The sequence below is a fragment of the Melanotaenia boesemani genome, chromosome 6 (assembly GCF_017639745.1).
Source record: "Melanotaenia boesemani isolate fMelBoe1 chromosome 6, fMelBoe1.pri, whole genome shotgun sequence".
NCBI lineage: Eukaryota > Metazoa > Chordata > Actinopteri > Atheriniformes > Melanotaeniidae > Melanotaenia > Melanotaenia boesemani.
Genome location: NC_055687.1, coordinates 7,595,188 through 7,614,758, shown reverse-complemented (window position 1 = coordinate 7,614,758; position 19,571 = coordinate 7,595,188). Strand labels below are relative to the sequence as shown.

At 38.8% G+C, this 19,571-nt stretch overlaps 1 protein-coding gene across 2 annotated transcripts in view; it reads left to right on the top strand.

Moving 5' to 3' along the window:
- The window catches only part of znf385d (zinc finger protein 385D), a 101,754-nt gene extending 84,039 nt beyond the window's left edge, over nucleotides 1-17,715 (top strand). For both annotated transcript variants that reach the window (XM_041988787.1, XM_041988786.1), the window contains 4 exons: nucleotides 5,183-5,503; nucleotides 7,820-8,001; nucleotides 13,044-13,145; nucleotides 16,619-17,715. In XM_041988787.1, coding sequence (XP_041844721.1) covers nucleotides 5,183-5,503; nucleotides 7,820-8,001; nucleotides 13,044-13,145; nucleotides 16,619-16,873 — 860 coding nt within the window. In that variant the 3' untranslated portion in view covers nucleotides 16,874-17,715. The remainder of the gene's footprint in view (nucleotides 1-5,182; nucleotides 5,504-7,819; nucleotides 8,002-13,043; nucleotides 13,146-16,618) is intronic.
- Nucleotides 17,716-19,571: the final 1,856 nt, after the last annotated feature.

Below are 19,571 nucleotides of genomic sequence, written 5' to 3'. Positions count from 1 at the left end.
AAATGTATCAAATGGATGCAGCAGTCATGGGTATTTATTGGTTCCAGCACCAATTGGCAGTAAAGTGAGCACAACACCCGGTTGCACACAACAATTTTTACTGAGTCTGCTGTGCTTGGGGCTGCAAGAGTGGGCACAGATCAGTTCTTTACAGAAACAGCCTTTTACTGAATGCAGTGTTTTTAAGGAGGACGTGAAACTGACAGCAGAAACTTGCAGATGTTGTCTGCATAGTGGCTGGCAGCTCACTCTCAGTTCCAATTAAAAAATATTACTACTTTCCTCAGTTGTTCTGCTTATCAGAAAACATGAAGGTAGCTTACAGGATTGTTCCCTGGGAGCAAAATATTACTGGATGTATCATAACCTTTTCTTCACAAAGCCTCATTTTCTGCCTCCTGTTTGAAATGATGTGGCTGAATGTATGATCTCGATCTCAAAAGAAAGTTTAGACATAAAAGTCCCATGTGTTACTGTGTCAGAGTAAATTAATCTTGAACACAGCAGAAATTTTAAATGGATATATCCTCCAGAAAACACATTACTTTAAGTGAAAACCACTGGATAGCAGCCCAATTCATCTAGGGATTAGTTATGTCTGATGAGGATCTGTGCAAAAGTAAAACTGAGCAGTTTTACAGATGTTTTAATGGAGGTGTTACACAGGTAAATATCTCAGGAACCCATCAGCTGATGTTGATAATCAGCACCTATCAATCACCAGTCAGGAGAATAAGGGATAGCCCCCCCCCCCCAAATTTAACTTAGAAACAACATGAGGATCCAAAAAGAAGTGAAACCCAAGATAGTCTATCATAGAAAGAGTGAATATTTCACTTTAAAGAAAGAATTTAAATGCCTATAGCCTTAGGTATCTAAAAATACAGCTTACAAAGCGTTATTGCTGTTGAGGTCAGATAGGATTTGGGAGACTACAGTAGATGTGCTGCTTCTTCCAGTTAATGAGCCAGCTGAGGCAGTTTGGGAGAAATTTTCCGGTGGAAATATTACAGAAAGATAGAGAGGACAGAGGATGGGCTTACACACTCAAACTGTCCAAACACTTCAGGATGCCCAGAATGAGGTGGTTAGGTAGAAAAACTTATGGGCTACTTGACCATAATAGTCCAGATCTGAAAGAAATGTAGGAAAACTAGGTGAGGTATTATTTAAAGTATTTGCCTATTTCTGGCATGTGAATTTTAGTGTTATCTGTGTAGAATTTGTATAATCATACATGATGAGAAAAAAACCACATGACAACTAATGTATGTATATATGAGTCAGTTCAGGTCATATGAAGACTGAAATATCAATAAGTGACATAAGTGGGAAAACATGATCCATAGGAACAATGCCATGGCAAGTCCATTAATCAAAAGAAAGGAAAACTGCAACAGGTGGATTAAAATACAACACAGTGCACAGCTCACTTCATAAAAGTTTAGTGCAGCTGGCTTCCAAGTAGACATTATGTCCTGATATGTTCCATAAACCATCCCCAAATCCTTAAGAACTGGAATTGGAAATTGGAAAGAGAATTTCTTTGAGGTGGAAACAGGAAACCTTATTATTTTACCACGATTTTGGGCAACATAAGGAAAGTGATTTCCACTTGCAAAGACCCAGATCAAACATAAGGACTTGATGTATAGCTGGAGAAAAAGTTAAGGAGTGAACGTCTAAATATTGCAACTGGAGTGGGATAGTTTACAACTGTTTCATCATTATAATCCCAAAAAACATTAGAGTTTGGCCCAGAAGCCCAGGAGAGGTGACCTAATGTCTCATCACTTGACTCACTTATCGCAGGTCACAGAGACAAAAGGAAAAATCCTGTAAATTTGGACTGAGAGAAAACTTTAAGCTGGATTCAGAAGACCGGCCTTTAATTCCACATAAACCTCTCACCAACAGCTCATTTGAGATCTACATACCCACATCCTCAGCCTGTGCTTCTTTAATATAAGGAGGAGCTGCCAAAAGGAAAAGACTAACAGGCTGCAGGACTTTTTTGATGTACTTTTGTTTTAATCTCATAAAGCTTCATCACTCTAGTGTCCAAGCTTTTCTGAAAATGTTTTGATTTTGTTGCATATTTTAACCATCATAAGCAAGTCCCCAGTTTTATGTATATTTATTTCCCAACTTCTGTTCATTTCTGTTAGGCCTGTATTAAAAACATGCAGTGAGGTTTATGATCGAGCTGAAAATTTCATAGTCGGATTTAGTCAAGTGTAAAAGGAGAGAATTATAAGTATGAATGCCTCATATCCATTTCAAGAGGTTAATGGACTGGATGCTCACAAACACTGAAATACAGACATTTGACTGTAATAAACAGGAACAAATTGAACAGGGTGGTGAAGACGGCAGGAAAGATAGTTGGCTGTCAACAATAGACCTTAGATGAACCTTTTCAGCTCTGCTGTTCAAAGGAAAGCTCCACCAGTAACTAGTGATAAAACGCACCCCCTTCACAGAGAGTTACTCTTTTTTATGTTTTACTTTTACTTTTATGTTTTTATTGCAGTTGTTAAGACCAAAGACAAAATTCCTGCCTTGGTGGGACAATAAAGCACTTCATTCAATACCAAAAAAAAGAAACACTCAGTTTATTTAAATACCTTGACAGTATTTAGCGAAAGCATTAATAAAGCCTGTTTGTTAAAAGTGTGAGCATTAATTTCTTTATGTCATTGAACAGCTTATTTTTATTTATTTAATCCTGGAAAAAAAGAAAGTATTATGACAAAGAGAATGGCATTTTCTAACCTTTGATTGATTTCATCCTTGTCACAGTGTAACTTTAAAAAGGGTTTTGTGGTGCAAACTGCCCACACTTGAGTTGAGGTAAATAAGAACCGTATATAATGGCCCACAAAAATAGCATGACATAATTCACTATTGATTTGCTCTCCTAGCTGATCTTCATTCCCTGATGCCAGAGTGCGGGGAACTCAGAGGCATTGGCATCGATCAGGTGATGCCGCCAAGGCGAAATTTCATTTTGGTAAATGTGGCAGCATTGCTGTGTGTTCGATAGTCTGATGTGTGGTGTTGTTTTATCAGTCAAATATATTGATCTGCTCCCGTCTTTGTTCCTAAAAGTATCAGGCATTTCATTCAGGCTGCAGCAGCTCTGTACATGTTAATGTGATCTGTCATGCTAGTGGTGGATTAAAGGTCTGATTCTGCAGTTTCACAGCTCATTAAGACACAGCAGATAACCTTTACGTTATTTGATGTGAACATAAATAACACAGCACATCAGTTTTGTTCTTTTAGAACTAAAATTGTGAGCATTTTTATCATCATAAAAAGAAATCAGCGACTTGCCTCTGGTGTTAAAAACCAGGTCTGATCTGTTGAATCTGATTGCGCAGCTCCTTGTTTAGCTCACATTAGTGTTGAATCATTCTCTCTTGCTTTCATTTATAACACATGAAGCTATGTATACATATTTTGTTCCTTTTCCTGTTTTAGGGTTTATTTTGAGAACAGTTTCCTGGCAGGCAGCTCAAATCAACAACAGTTACTGGTGTGTAAATAGTGCACACACAATTCACACAATACCTACGCTCACTGGCCACTTGATTAGGTACACCTGTTCAATTGCTTGACTTGTATAGCTGTTCAACAAAACACATTGCAGTAGTTCAGTGCATTTATTCACATCAACAGGGTCAAGATGATTGGCTGAAGTTCATATTGAGCATCAGAATGAGGAAGAAAGGGGATTTCAGTGACTTAGACCAGCCCAAGAACCATGCCATGTTAATCTACTGGGATTTTCACACACAATTATCTCTGAGGTTTACAGAGATGGTCTGAAGAAGAGAAAATATCAACTGAGCAGCAGTTGTCTGGACCAGAATGTCTTGTTGATGTCAAAGGTCAGAGGAGAATGGGCGACTGGTTAGAGATGACAGAAAGGCAACATGAATCTAAATAACCACTGGTTCCAACCAAGGTCTGCAGAACACCATCTCTGAACACACAGCATGTCCAGCCATGAAGCAGATGGGCTACAGCTGCAGAAGACCACACCGGGTGCCTCCTGTCTCCATCCTGTCTTGGATCAATGAATCAGACTGCTGGTGGTGTAATGGCGTGGAGGATATTTTCTTGGCCTACTTGTCCATCCCTTTATGCCCACAGTGTAGCATCTCCTGATGGCTACTTCCAGCAAGATAATGCACCATGTTAAACTCAAACTCAAATCATCTTTAACTGGTTTCTTTTGTAATTACTTTTTTTTTTTTTTGTATAGCCCATTTCATATACAGTGCAATTTAAAATGCTTCACATAAAATATTAAGCATTGCAGCATGGTTCAGAGAGGCAATAAAAAGTGCATTAAGAACTAACTTTAAAAAGAAACTAAACAAATAAAATGTTTAATTTAATGTTTGTTTATTGGTTAGTTGTATGTGGTGTGTGCTGGGGGAAGGGGGCGGGAAGGGGATCCATGTTTATCAAAATCAATCAAATTTTATTTATAAAGCACATTTCCACACAAAATGTAGCACAAAGTGCTGTATATAAAACTGTTTGGCACATGGATGGATTTCAGGCTTATTATCCTCTGGTCCAGCGGGGATGTCTCCCACAGGGCATGGTGGGAGGTTAAGTGTGATGTGGGCATGTGAAAGCGAGTGTTCCTGGATACGGTGCAGGGGAGGCTGTGAGTGAGAGGTTATGGGGTGTATAGATGGTGGTAACTGGTGGGTGGGTGGGTGGAGGATGGGGGAGTGGTCGATGGTGCCCTGGTTCCTGGTGTGTGTGGCTGGAACAACAGGGTGGGTGGTTGTCTTGGGGGGCTCTGGCTGGGGCCTTCCTCTGCCGGGTTCTGGGGTAGTCTTTGTGGTAGGGTGGCTGGGGTTCGTGCTCTGGGATTGCTGCAGATTTTTGTGTCATGTTTTTCCCTGATACTGAATCAAACAAAGGGAGAAAAAAAAAAGTTGTAATAACTAATCTATGGTTTGAAAATGAGGTGAATGTTTCTAATAACTTTCACAAAAACATGGAAACTCAATATGAACTCTGATCCGCTGTTATATAATCCACTCGCTCCAGTTTCTATTCTACTTTACTCACAGAATTTAATGCAGTTAAGTGACCCATTGTGGAAAAATGACTAAAACATAATGAATAAACGTTTGGGTTTTTACGCTTGCAGATGGCCTCTCTGGAGCAGCAGCCTCTCCTGTAATAGGGCCAGCACCTCCCTCGGCAACTGCGTTTGCACCATCGCCAGCTCCTGTAGCCTCGCTGAAAGTCCAGAGCTCCACGTTGACTCCTGAGATGATCTTGGATTCTGGAGGAGACGAGAGTCAATTGAAAATAGGCTCGTCCTTAGAACCAGAACTGGACCACGAGGCCGAACCTGAGACGGAGACGGACGCAGAGACGGAGGAGGAGAAAGCTCGGCGTCTTCTCTACTGCTCGCTCTGTAAAGTGGCCGTCAACTCAGCATCACAGCTGGAGGCTCACAACAGTGGTAAAACATTGTAGTAATAATTATGGCACATCTACTGTTTGAGGCAGGATTTATCTGCTTGGTAATATTTAGATTTTCAGTTTTAATGTTGTGGGAAAATGTATCTGTTGGGTTTCTTCTTGTCTTCATTTTAAAGTTGCACTTGTTGCAGTCAATCAATTTCAACCCTGAAAAGACAAAACACAGTCTCAGTAGAAGCTTTGATCAGGCAGACATCCTTGCATTCAAAAACAAATGTCATATTCTTTATTTACTGTGTCTGACTCTTTTTTCTAATGGCAAAGTCATTGTGCTTCATGAACAATGTCCCAGATTTTTGTCAATATAAGCTTTTTCTTTAAAAAATAAAGAGACAACAACTTTGCCAGCATGTTTTTGGTTATTATACATCATATAAGTGAACTCAAAGCACCTTGTGATCTCACACTGATTGGAAGGAATGCAATCCTTTCATAACCATCCAGCTGGATCGTTATTTTATGGCCCATTATTGTCACAGTGGTATCTTTGTAGCTTGGAAAATATTCCATTGCTTCCAGTCAGTCCTTTTCTTCAGTGGTTGAGACCAGTTGATAATGACAGTTTTGCGGAGAAATGGAACTTCTCCCTCAGCACTTCAACCTGTCCAAGCCGTTGGACCAAAATACAGAATAAAGTATTGGCTCCGAACTGGTGGAAGAACAGTTAAAGGATCTAATCTGTCCAATAATACTGTTCTTATAAATTAAAAGAATTTCTGGAATAGTGGCTCTTGTTTTTCAGTGCCATCCTCGCTAATAAGTGGCAATGCTACAAAAATGTTGCTGTAGGGTTATCCCATCAGTGCCTGGAAGTGATCTTGTAATAATAGTTGGATTTTCTCTGGAAATAAAAAATAGATCATTTTTTCCTCTCCATTAGAGCCAATTTTTTTTTTTTTAATTTCTGAAATAGATACAACTCTTCTTCTTAAAAGTGACAATGACAAAGTAAAAATTTGGTTTTTGGAGTGCTGGTTTGTGTTTTTTAAAATATAAATGCATATGTAATACATGATCCTAAAACCCAAAACACCTTTCCTTTGAAAGTTCTTCCCATTCGTCCTGGCACACAGCTAAGCCAGGTTGGAGCGTTTACTGGGTTTAAGTCCAGAATCTGACTCCATCATTCCAGGGTTTAAACTTTTTCCAAAGCCAGCCTTGTGTTGTCTTCGCAGTATGCTTTGGTTCTTGATCACGTGCCTGAAAAGAAAAAAAAAAAAAGGTTTCAGTATGGATTTGTGTCTTTACCTCTTCCACTTGTCTATTAGCCAGTGTGATAGACAAACATCTCCACGGCATGATGATGCCATCCCCTGCTTTCCTGCTCAGCCCCTGGTTTCCTCCACAGATGCTGGTTGGAATGGAGATCAAATTTGTGTTTCATAAAGTTGTTTTTGTTTTTTTTTTTGTTTTGTTTTGTTGGCCTGACTGATTGATAAAAAATATAGGGTTGCCTTCATTCTGACCACTGGCTTCTTCAGTACCTGTCTTGGCTAGGAAATCAAAAGCCTCCATCATTTTGACGGTACACTGACATTCATTATGTACATTCCTGGAACCGTTGTTGACCAGCAGCATCCTGAGGCTGAGAAACTGCATCCAGCCTGGAGCATCATGCTACAGCTCTCCACTTTACAGCACCGCCTCACACACCAGTAGCTGGACATCAGCATGCTGGCACCATGGCTGACTCAACAAAGCAATGCCAGAGGATGCAAGAGGATGAGAGGAAAAGCAAGAGAGAAAGGGACAGAACAAGAGACTCTGAAATGCAACTCTGAGACTTGGTGTATACAAGTGTGTGCCCTCTTTATTGTGTGAGTTAAATTGAGTTACACTCCAGTCAAGTTGTAAAGAAACCTCAAGGACAACTGAAATAAGAATAATCAGCTAATCAAAAAGTTTAGCTGTGGCACATAGGATGTTAACATCAGATTTCATTACTCATTCTCCAACATAAACCTGTTTTTTTCTTTCATCACGGTAGAGAATAAAGTAATATGGGAAAGATAAAGAGTAGAGAGTTAAAAAAAAAAAAAAAAGAAAAAGATAATTCATTCAGCAGTAACTGAGTCAAACACAACCCAAAGATCAAATATGCAACTTTAACAAGGCTCTCCTCTTTCTTTGATCAGGGATGTTTTAGGATCATTTACAAGCTGACCCTTTCACACTCAACCTCTTTTTTTACAGATCACAAAAGCTTCAAAAACCTTTGATTTCCCCTATTCCTCAGGCTGCATCTCCATGGCGACAGTCATGTCCTGATAAGGCTGTTCCCTGTTTTCACCTGCAGGCACGAAGCACAAGACGATGCTCGAGGCCCGGAGCGGGGTGGGCTCCATCAAGTCTTTTCCTCGACCGGGAGTCAAAAGCAAATTGGCTACATCCTCCAAATCATCAACAGGCCTGCAGAACAAAACCTTTTACTGTGAGACGTGTGATGTGCATGTCAATTCAGAGACTCAGCTGAAACAGGTGAGACTTACACATCAGCCTTATTAATACACAGGGAAATGGATTTCAAGTGAAATTGCTGCTAGTTCATTGTAATGTGGCATTTTACTGGGGTCTTTTGTTAGAACAAATGTCACAGTACATTAAAAGCAATTACATTAATCATTTTCTGACATGATTTAAAAGAAAAAAATGTTTTAAGTTATTTAGCCTGCTGTGGCATTTTAGAAAATAAGAAGATTGATGCACCTTGCATATCTGTCACCTCCAAATTTACTGCATCGAGCCGAGAAAGATTAATAAATTATTCACACTTACATAACATGTCAAAAAATCACTTGTGAAAGGGCCTATATGGAGCTTCGGAGAGCTGTCGGGTGCCAACACACCTCCCTCATGTGCCTTTAGATCAGCAGGAGGAGGATGTGGAGAGAAATTATAAATCGGAGAATAACCACGCACTCTATGCAAATGATGTATTTGATGACTGACACTCAAACACATGTTACGTTATGAAACTATTTGATTAAATAAATATAAACATAAATATGAAGATGAGTCCTTTATGTCATGTAACAGAGGAAGGTTTGTCAGACAGAAAGAAAAGGAATTTCCTAGACACAAACAGACACAAACAGAGACACAAACAGAGGATTATTAGCACTCGAATTAGCAAGTCACTCAGTCCGTATATGGACAGGCACATCAGACACAAAGTTTAGGATTACCTGTGAGGAACCTCTGGTTACTTTAGACCTTTAGGGCCTTTTTCTGAACTAGTCGTTTGCATTTTGGCCAAGGATATAGGTTTAGTTTTATCGCTGGTTATCATCCTTACAGTTGTAATCATTTTGAATTTATATGTGGTTTTATGTGAATAAAATTATTTGTGATCATTTTGACTCATTGCAATAGCAAAGAGTTAATGATATTTTTGCAGGAGTCTGCACCAAACAAAAATGTACTTTTTTATTATGTTAAGGTCATCTATATTATGACTGATTAAATTCTAATAAATCTAAATCACAACTCTTGAGTATTAAACTGTGGTTACTATAATCTCTTCCGATGTTACCAGGGGGGAAAACTGTCATGTTTGCTTCAGTTGAGGACGTCTCCAGGTGCAGCTGCAGCTAAGAACAGAAGCCCAACAATCACACAAAAATTAAAAGTTGTGTTAGAGTTCAAGGGTTCATTGGACAACTGTAAATGGTTGAAAATATCCATATATGATCAGAGAGAAGAAACTTCAGCTACGACTTTACAAAACCTTTTTTTGTAATTTGATTCACTCACAGAGTAGAGAATACTTTGCTGCTAGTTTCTGTTGGCAAATCCATGGATGATGTTGCTGTTTTCTTTATTTAGCTGTGCAATCCATCAGAAGCTGAATTAACCCACTGCAGCTGCTAATGAGGCTGCAGCAGTTTGTGTTGCTGCCCAACTGACATGAAAACATTAACTAGGCTAACCTGGTAAATTTTTAAGTCTCAAACTGATACAGGGAAGAACCGGTGGTTTAATTCACACACAAAACCGATACGTTCACTTGTGACTATTTCATGAGCTGCAGCAACCCTCTGCCCCTCTGTATTATCATCATCTCACTTGGTTGGATGTCCAGATTTAGAGCTGCTAAGATCTTTTATCTTTAATCCTGCTGCGCTTCCATAAAACTTCAGAAGAGTGTGTGTTTTAAGTCATGCACATGAATACTAAAATGCAGTACATGGCCAAAAGAAGAAGAAAAAAGTGTTTAATTCAGAGGCAAAGTTAAAGACCAGTCACGACAACATATTTCTGGTTTACATGAGGTCTGTGCAGATCAGAACCTGCTCTACTAATCCCCCTCTCTTTTAACGACTAATCATTCAGAGCGAAATGCCTTCTTCAACACCTGAAAACTACTTTGTTTTGCCTGAACTAACCTTGAGGTTTCTCCTTGAAAACATGTGAGCTTTATTTGAAATTTGGATTCTTGAACTTACACTAAGTACTTTAGACCAGCAGCTACTCTGCAAAAAAACAAAAGCATGGCAAATCTTACAGCTTGAAAGCAGAAGAAAAGTGGGATTGTTAAATCCACTGAGGACGTGTAAAATTTTGACTCAGCGAGGAATCAGCCTTCTGCTGTCAACATAGAACCACACTGAATTATTTACAAGCTTGAGGTTGGAGAATACTTCTGTATGTGCCAATCCAGATTCTTTGTTTATTCAGATCCACCAGCTGTTTCTGGTCTTTGAGCAGGAGAAAAGCCACATTCTCCACAGCATTTAGCATGGGAACAATGTGTGTCATGCAGTGGAAGCTTTCTGCAGTCATTTTCACCACGGGGGGTTCAAATCCCAAGAAAACCTTAAAAAGATGAGACAGGAAGTGTGTTATTTGTCTTGTTCCCACCTTGTCATAAAGATTAATCCATTATTAACCAGCACCACTAACAAGTGGTTTCAAGCCTGATGCAATGTTTTAAATCTAATCTCAGTAATTTTATGTTTCTAGTCTCTGCAAAGGCTGAAAAATTATAGTTTGAGTAGATATTTTAAAGTTTCTGCAAAATTCAAGTTTCAGAAGGCTTCTTTAAACAAATTGGTATCAAACCTTGAGGCAGATAGAAAAGGCAACAGTAAAGCTTTAGATACATCTGGACAAATAATAAGAAAATTATATTTTGAGTTGGGATGTTCTTAAATGGAGGCTTTCATGTTCCTGTATTATGTGCATTCATCTCTGTGCATGAATAAACTCTTTCTGCATAATATGTGCGTGCAGATTTATGACTAAGAGCATTTCTATGTTTTACATGCAAACCATCATTTTAAATAGGAACAAAAAATGCAAATGTGTAGTTTCAAAAGCTTTAAGCATACTTCAGAATTTATTTTAGGAAATAAAAGATTTAATTATAAATTTCTGCACACGTTTCCAGATTTAGCATACATTGGAAAAAGTTAAATCTACTAAAATGTAGATAAGTGGCTTAATTGCAGGTTTTAAGGTTGTTCTCTCTTCATGGGATCATCACCATGGAAACTGCACCCTAACATGCCCATAGGGAGTTTATTAAAGATAAAAAATACATAAAGCATTGCCTACTTACAATTGATTCTTTCAGAAAGTAAAAACTAATAGAGTGATGCAGGGACGGCACACATAGATGGTCTCGTCTCTGTAATGAGAACATTTGGCTTTCCATTATGAGCTTCTTATGTTTTGTGCATGTTTTAGTTTAGGAAGTAATATTAATGAAAAGTTTTAGTAAAAATCATAGGTTAATGAAAAGCCGTCATCCAGTTCATTAAAAATCTTTGTCCTTTGAATTTCTTTTAAACATCTTGTTGTCTGGATGTCAGAGAAAAAGCTCTTAGAAAATATTCAACTATGCTTTTTTCTTCTTTACTGCTCCGACTCATGCTTTTTGTTCTTTATTTTCTAATAAATAGACGGCAACAGCCTTTCAGCTCAAACTCCCACTGTTAAAGGGAAAGGCCATTTCTCACCTTTTGCATTGATTCATTTAAAAAAAGGTTGAAGTTTCATTCACAAAAGACATTTCCAAAGATACGCCTCCATTTGCTGCCAAGAACATTTAACACTGCCAGGATTACAGCTGAAAGAGTGGTGCTAAAATTGTTGTGCATGGTGTGAGGACACACCTGCTACACACTAATTCAGTGAAATACACAAGTGTAATTATAGTCAGATCTCCGTGTGTCTTAATAATGTGGCATTGACATTAATAAGCCTATTAACTCACATAGTCACACAGCTTTCCTCCCTGGCTTTGAATGCAGCAGCTTTGTTGTTTTTAGACTGAGAATCATTTTTCTACCCCTCGTTTTTGCACAATATTTTTTTAGGATCTCAGGGTGGTTTGTTCATATGAGAAAGATGTCAGCATTTGGACACGGACATTGGAAATAACACTGCTTCCTTTTGCATTAACATACTTGGAGCAACAGTTTAAAAACCTATGATGATAATCATCATTTCCACAAGCTCAAAGCTGGACTCTTAATGCTTGGTCTAATGAATGCTTCTTTACTTTAATAACAAGTACTTTAATAATCTCACAATAACAAGCTACCCTGGAGTTGTTTAACTTTCTTCATAGTACAGACTCTACGGAAAGAAAAGCCCAAAACAGGAGTGGTTTAAATCTGGAGACGAACACGTGTTGTGGTCTAAACATGTAGAGGGGGTTTGGGGTGGGCATGGCAGTCTAGGAGGAGAGACTGAGGTCTTCCAGTCAAGGTGTTACAGGAGGCAGGGATTAGACATGGAAAATAAAACATAAAGTGTGTCAAACATACTCCCTTTAAGGGCTTAAAGATGAATAATTTCTATGTCTATGTTTATTGTCATTCTCTGATGAAACTTTCCTCTTCATAAATGAACTTGTCTGAAAAGATATCTTGTAAAAAAAGGCTTAATTTCCCATTAAATTTGCTGGATGTTCATCATCTTTAGGGTATAAATGCTTCTTTTTTTTCTCCAGCACCACTTTCAGGCAACTTCCAAGAAGTTGCAAGAAATGTTAAAATAAAGAGTTGTGATTTTAAATCTCCTAAACCCGTCCCTATTTGATAAACAAGAGCTACGTGCAACACATTAAATGTGCATTAATGTGATGATGTCTGTGCTCTGTATTAACCTCTTGATTAATAGATCTAATCTGCATTGTTTTCCCTTTGTTACCATGGTTACATAGTCAACTATTTAAAAATGGGAAGCAGATGTGTGCACCTATAAGCATCATCATGGATTTTCCTGCTTTGGCTGCCTGGTTTACCGCATGGGAATGTTAGAAACACACTAACTGGATGCTTCCTGTTGTTTGACTACAATCTTCTTTAGTCTCATCCTTTATTTATTTTGCCTGGACTCTCCTGGATTCCCTCTCTTGTCAAACCCCAGAGCTGTAAAACAAGTTGTTGTCTTGTTTACTGTAACGTTTTTCTCCTTATGTTGTTGTAATGTGAAACCTAACTTTTGACATGTGTCAGTAAAGTGAAACCCTTTCCGTCTCATTCAAAGCTTGTTTTCTGTCTCCTTCTCAGCACATCAGCAGTCGGCGCCATAAAGACCGAGCGGCAGGTAAACCAGCCAAGCCCAAATACAGTCCCTACAGCAAACCGCAGAAAGGCCAGATCAAGCAGCCGGTGAGTCGCTGCACGCCTCAGTCATCTTACCAGCAGCATGAGACTCGGTGTCGACACAACAATCACTGTGACTCGCCTTTAATGGCCTCTGAAGTGGCAGACTACTCCACTCAGATGTGTGTTTTTTAATATCTGAGCCTGTGTTAATCATCATTCTCTCCTCCTTTAGCTTTTAGTTTTTTATGTTTCTTTAATCTTAAACTTGATAAAGTTCTCTATCAGTGTAAAATAAATATTAAAAATCCTGCACCTCTCTCCTAAAGCATCTTTGACAATTCATGATCTGCCCATTCAAAAATCACCTGAGTTAAATGACATCTTTTATAAGTGGACCACCTATTCCTCAGATTTTATTGAAAATCAGGGCAGGAAACAGCATGGTTAAATCTAAAAACTGCATTTTTTATTGACAGAAATGGCATGTGTGAAGGCTTTTCTGATCCAGAACGCTGGAGGAGGAATGCAGATTTGGGTCGATTACTGTTTGGAGGCGACTGTAAATGTCAACTTTATGTTTTTTTTTTAGAGTGGTTTGGTCTCTGGTCAGGAAAGCTGATAACATGAAGGCTTTGAAAAACTTTCTTTACCAGGAGAACTCTTTTCACTCTCTGGAGCTTGAGATTAAACTCAGGCCTTCTTGCACTCCAGGTGAGCTGAAACAAATATTTAAAGGATGTAAAAAAGGATGCATTAAGGAGCCATATGGATTCAGTTTAGGAAAGATAAAGGGGAGCTTAAGTTTTCAGCTTACAGAAAGCATAAGAAAACAGCATCCATCACACCCGCCGTTTGTGAGACCAGGCAGGAGGGTAACCAGTGTGGGGGAAATGACTTTTCCTGAAACCCATCATTGACTGAGTTAACGGAGAGAAGCTTCTCTGATGAGTGCAGAGTAAAGAATGCTTCCCGTAGGGTTTCGATGCCTGAGCCGATGATTGATAACCCATGACAACCACTGCTCTACTGGTATTGTGAGAACGTAGATTTTCCATCACTGATGCACAAGATTAAGCAAGATAACTTCGACCTTTTCACCCCAGCAGGCTGTTGTTGAGAAGTGGAGGCTGTTTGTCAGTCATTTCCACTGTCATGTGCTTCTTTAGCATCTAAAAGAAACTTAATTGTCAGACTTTCACATGCAAAAGTGACTTTTACTGTGGAACTACTAATTTCTGCTAAAAAAAAAAAAAAAGACCTGACACCAAATCCATCTTATTAGAATGATCTGTCTATTAAAAAAATGTCTTTTGTTATTAACAGAGCTTTAAGAAGAAACTTTCCACACTCTTGATATCCAGGTTGCATAATACACTGGGTAAAAATAAATGAATAAAAACTAACTGGAGAGGTTTGATATGTCCGTCTTGCAGATTATTTAGAACAACATCAGCTATTACAGCAGATCTCTGCTGCTTTTTAAATGTCCCATTAAGCTCTCTGATTAAACACTCAGCTCCAGAAGAATCAGCCTCCTCGTTTGTGTTTCTTGTAAGACATCAAATTAACGTTCAGCCCTTTTCCTGTTTGTAGACTTTGTGTGATAGCAGCCCTTTGAGAAATAGCAAGCAATCGCATGAGTCACATTTTCATCAAACAAACAAGCTTGTGGTGCACTTTTTGTGCATACAAGACATACAAGACTGGTCTTTTTGCCTTATAAAATGGCAATCAGTAGTAAAAATGGCATTTTCCAGGTTCAAAAGGGACATCTGTCAAGAAATGTAGCCTATTAAGTCTAATCAATGTTTAAATCTGGATTAAAAAGCTCTAGCATGACAGCTTTTTCTTCTCTCTTAACACTTGGTTTGGGATTACACTGAAATTTGAGAATATTAGGCAGATAAAGGATGCAGCATTTGCCTTCTATATCACAGAGTCTTTTGTTTATGTCAAATATTGATGGGCACAATTTTTTTTTTTACTAAGAACACCATGACCTATAACAGATAAAGAGCTGCAGCATGAAGTGGCAGGACAGTTAAATATGGCAGTTTGTCTTATTCAGTTTAAAGTTGTGCGCCATTTACATCACACTATGAAAAACTCATTAAAATACACCCGGGTGTGAGCGCAGCCCACGATGCCATCTAAGCCCAGCTACCACTGGCCACATGATTTGATCATGTCCTGCCTTGTTTGGTTACTGGAAACACATTTATGAAGCTTTATCTTATATTTGCAAAGACAATCTAAAGCCTGAACCCTTGATCGTCCTTTTTGGGGTGCTTCCACTTGAAGGAAATTTCAGTGTAATGCTGTAGCTTCTAGCTCGTGGACTAATCCTCCTTCACCGGAAATCTTTGAGACCTCCCTCCTTTAAAAACCAGATTAAGAGTTTTCTATGTTTGTTTTCATCCTGCATTTACACTTTGCTGTATTTATTTCACAATGTTTATTATATTTATATACCTGTTCAAAAGATAAAAATAAAGTTTTTTTTTTAAAAAAGAAGTATGGCATTGTTTGCAGCTTACATGCTCAGATTGTGTCTGACAACATTATAGAAAGATTTGTACTGGGAGGTCTAATTCTTATGGCTCAGTTTATAAGCTTAGCTTCGCTTTATTTCTAAATGCTCAGGCTAAATATTGAGCTCATTTTTGTCTAATGGGAAGAGGCATTTAAATATGAATGACTGAGTTTGGAAAACTACAAACACAAACCTATATTTTAAAGGAAGCCATGTTTTGTTTTCCAATCGTCCCAGACATGTCCAGACTGACCTCCTGCAACAACTCAACTCAGAGGTGGATTTAAAGTGACTTCAGGAGATATTTTTTCCATTATGTTGTCTGACATTTAAAACAATCTGAGCCTCTGAACCCGTTGGTACCAGACGTTCTGTGGGCGGGACATGACAAATAAATATGTGTTTTTCTCAGTTTCCCTTTCAAGTACCGACACACACAGTATACACCACCGGAAAGCTAAGATTCTTGAGAATTGATTGATACATACCATTCCAGTTACAATCATAACTTTAGATTTAGTAAACACTTATTTCAGATCACTTGCAAATGCAATTTACCTTGGAGGCCATATTATACTCCAGTAGAAATTATACTACAACAGAAAAGTCCTGTTACTTCAGCAAGGGTCCAGTAAAAGTACTCCAATAAAATAGTTGGTCCACAACAAGTCTTTTATCCATAAAAAATATTTTTAGATGAAAATTGCAGGATTTTAGGAGTTAAGCTGTAACCAGTCGTGTTTTATATATACATATACATTAGTATTGAACATCAAAGTGGTAGAGAAACATGAGTTGGGGTTAAAAGATGGCAGAGTCATGTCTTGGCATTTTTATTAGAACAACTGAACGACTAACACTGCAAAATCAATTTGTGCCTACTTTGGCCAAATTGGTTTATTTGTGGTAATTATCTTCGTTCATTGATACAAGCTGTACTACAAATCCGTCTATCTTGTCTACCTACCATCTGTACTCATTGTATTTTGTCTTTCATCACCAGATAAAGCTGATTTTGGGAAAGGAGCGACAGAGCCAGCCTCTGACCGCTCAGATCCTACCTGCTCATCTGGCAGCAGTGGCTGCAGCCGCCGCAGCCGCCCTCAGCAACTCTTTCACACACCGCACAAACCATGCCACTAATCACACCTCCACCCCTGGCCTCTTCCAGACACAGACGCTCCCCGCTCCACTGCTCCGCCCAGCCCCAGGGCCTGTCAGGACCTCCCATCCACAAGTACTCTTTGCCCCTTATTGAGCTGTTTGACCCAAGGTGGAGCGACTTCACCTCAAAGACCAAATTATGTGGAACTCCCTTAAGCCCAAGGAGTCCTTACAGTCTTTGTACTCCTACTATGCATCCATTTTACTGAACATCTTCACACCATGTTTGAACCATTACTTTTTCCCCCTCTTCATTTGGATTATCAACTGAAAATGGCACAGCACTTGGCGCTTTTTGGTTCTGGATTTATTTCTCTGATCTCACTGGACTGTACATGCTTTCTGTGCCACCTTGCAGCCCACGGCTCATTCCCAGATGCTGGACTTTGTCCTACATTGTATTGCAATAATATATAACTTAACCCTGTGAACTATGCAGTGTCATTACATCATGATTCATGGCACAGTTTGAGCTGGAAAGATTGTCGGGATAAGCTTTTTCTAAAGCTACAGCGTCGCACTAAGATCATTACTCTTGTAGAGGATTGTCACTCATAATTTAAAACGGTTGTAACTGATACGAGTAAGTGAGGCCGTCCTCTGTTCCTGTATGCACTTTAAGCTACTTCTATGTCTACATTAGATGGCTAGGCTGTGTTAGATGGTTAGTATGTGTTGTAAAGTGTGTTTTTTGTATTCGTCCTTGCATATCTGTATGTGTGAGCGTGTATATCTTTGTATGTACAGCTCAGTGTGGGTATTATGATGTGTGAGTCTGTGAGAGAGCTTCCCATCCTTCATAAGCCATTCAAGTTGATATCCAGCACACATTGTCACTATGTCTTGGGCCAAAGGGACCACAAAGGCTTGTCTGTGTTAAGTATCGGTGTTTAAAAAAAGGTGAAAAATTTCAAATAAAAGAGCCCTAATTTGTTATTGATGGTGTCTCTGGTTGGTTGAGTGAATGTTATGGCATGTTGGATGTTTAAAGCATTAAAAGCAATGACATTTAGAAAAATTACTCTGTCCCAAGAAGTGGGTGGCCGAGTAAAACAGATCCAATTAAAACAGAAATATTTTGTTGTTCATACCTTTAAATATAACTCCTAAATGGTTTACTGTAAATTACTGTCCCTATAGGTGACAGTAAGGGACTATGATTCATTCACATTTCCACACTGGAACAGAAATCCAGGCTGAAGAATCATTTATGCTCAACAATAAATATAGTCTTCTGTCCATCTTCTGCATCCTTTATGTGTGTATTTTGGCAGTGAGCAATGATGTTTGACAGCATTTGACATGGACGTACAAATTCACATACATAAAGGGGGCATAAATGGGCCTTAAATCCTCACTAAGATGGAACCAATTTTGTTTAAAAAATTGTTTTTGTAAAAAAAAATAAATGTGTGCGTCCAAGTCAGTAGTTTAAACAGCAGGCCTGTAAAGCTGCTACACAAATACACCAAAAACAGATTAAAAGATATGGAGCATGCATGTGATGTAAACAAGCATAAGAAGATGGTAGAGAACTGTGCTAAAATGAGATATTTGTGTGGATTTTTTTTTTTTTTCAGGTTTTTCTATTGAAGCCACGTCCTGCTTAGGTACTTCTGCAGCATGAACGCAACACTGTATTCCGCGATTGTTGTAACTCTTGGGATTTAGGCATGCAAGTTAAGTGAGCAGTAGGGCTATTGCATCATTCACAGAAAGAAGAAATGTGGCATTTTCAAATTTATTCACTTTGGGACCCAGTTTCAGAAAGCATTTTCCAGCTCACCAACTCCATGTAGATGAAACGTCCAAACAGTGAAAAACTTTAAAGCATACACCTAAACTCACCTACCTCCATGTGCAGGCCCGGACTGGCCATCGGGAGCAGTGGGACTTTTCCCGGTGGCCTGGGCTTTTAAGTGGCCTAACTGGAGAAAGAAAAAAAAAAAAAAAAAAAAGCAGAAAAAGTAAAAAAGAATAACAATGAACTACACTAGTGCAGCTGATTGGTCTGCAGAAATTGGTACCTGCCCACCAATAAAATGATTTGTGTTTGTAAGTTTTCACCTTCACCAACTGGCGATTGATTAAAAATATCAGTAGTCAAGTTTTATTTTTAACACGATAACTAATCACGAGAGCGCGTGGAGGCGGAACAACAGAGAGACAGAGGAACGTGGTGCTGGTAGCCTACTAATGGGACTCGAAAAAAAGAGGAAAGGGAAAGAAAAGAGAACTTCTAAAAAAAAAAAAAAAAAAAAAGGAAGGCACTTGAAGAGGTGGCGGGAAATGTCGGAAAATTTCCGATATTTTCAGATCCTCCACCAGCAGTGGTGTCCAGTCACCCGCGATGTCATGTGAGTTAACTGTTTAATAAATGACAGATTCAGTGGGGGAACAGCATGTTGTTTGGGGGCAAACTTTTATCTGAACATAATGGTCATTGGTTGAGATTCTCCATGGGCCCTTTTATGTAGCTGTAATAATGAGCTGGTAGGCTGCTACCTGCTGTCTCCTTCATTCTACTGGAAATGTTGCACTGGTTTGTTGTTTTATTATTAAACCACATCAGCCCAAACACACAACTATACATGGATATACTAACCGTTTATAAACAGTAGGTCATATTTGGGGTTTCCTGGTAAAACCTGGATAAAATTAACTTATTAGTTTGTGTTGTATTAAACAGGTGGATATTTTATTACTTTGGCTGCTTGTCTGTCCACATATACTGTCCACATCTGTCTCTGTCCACATCTGTCTCTGTCCAACACACGAGTCGTTGCACAGCT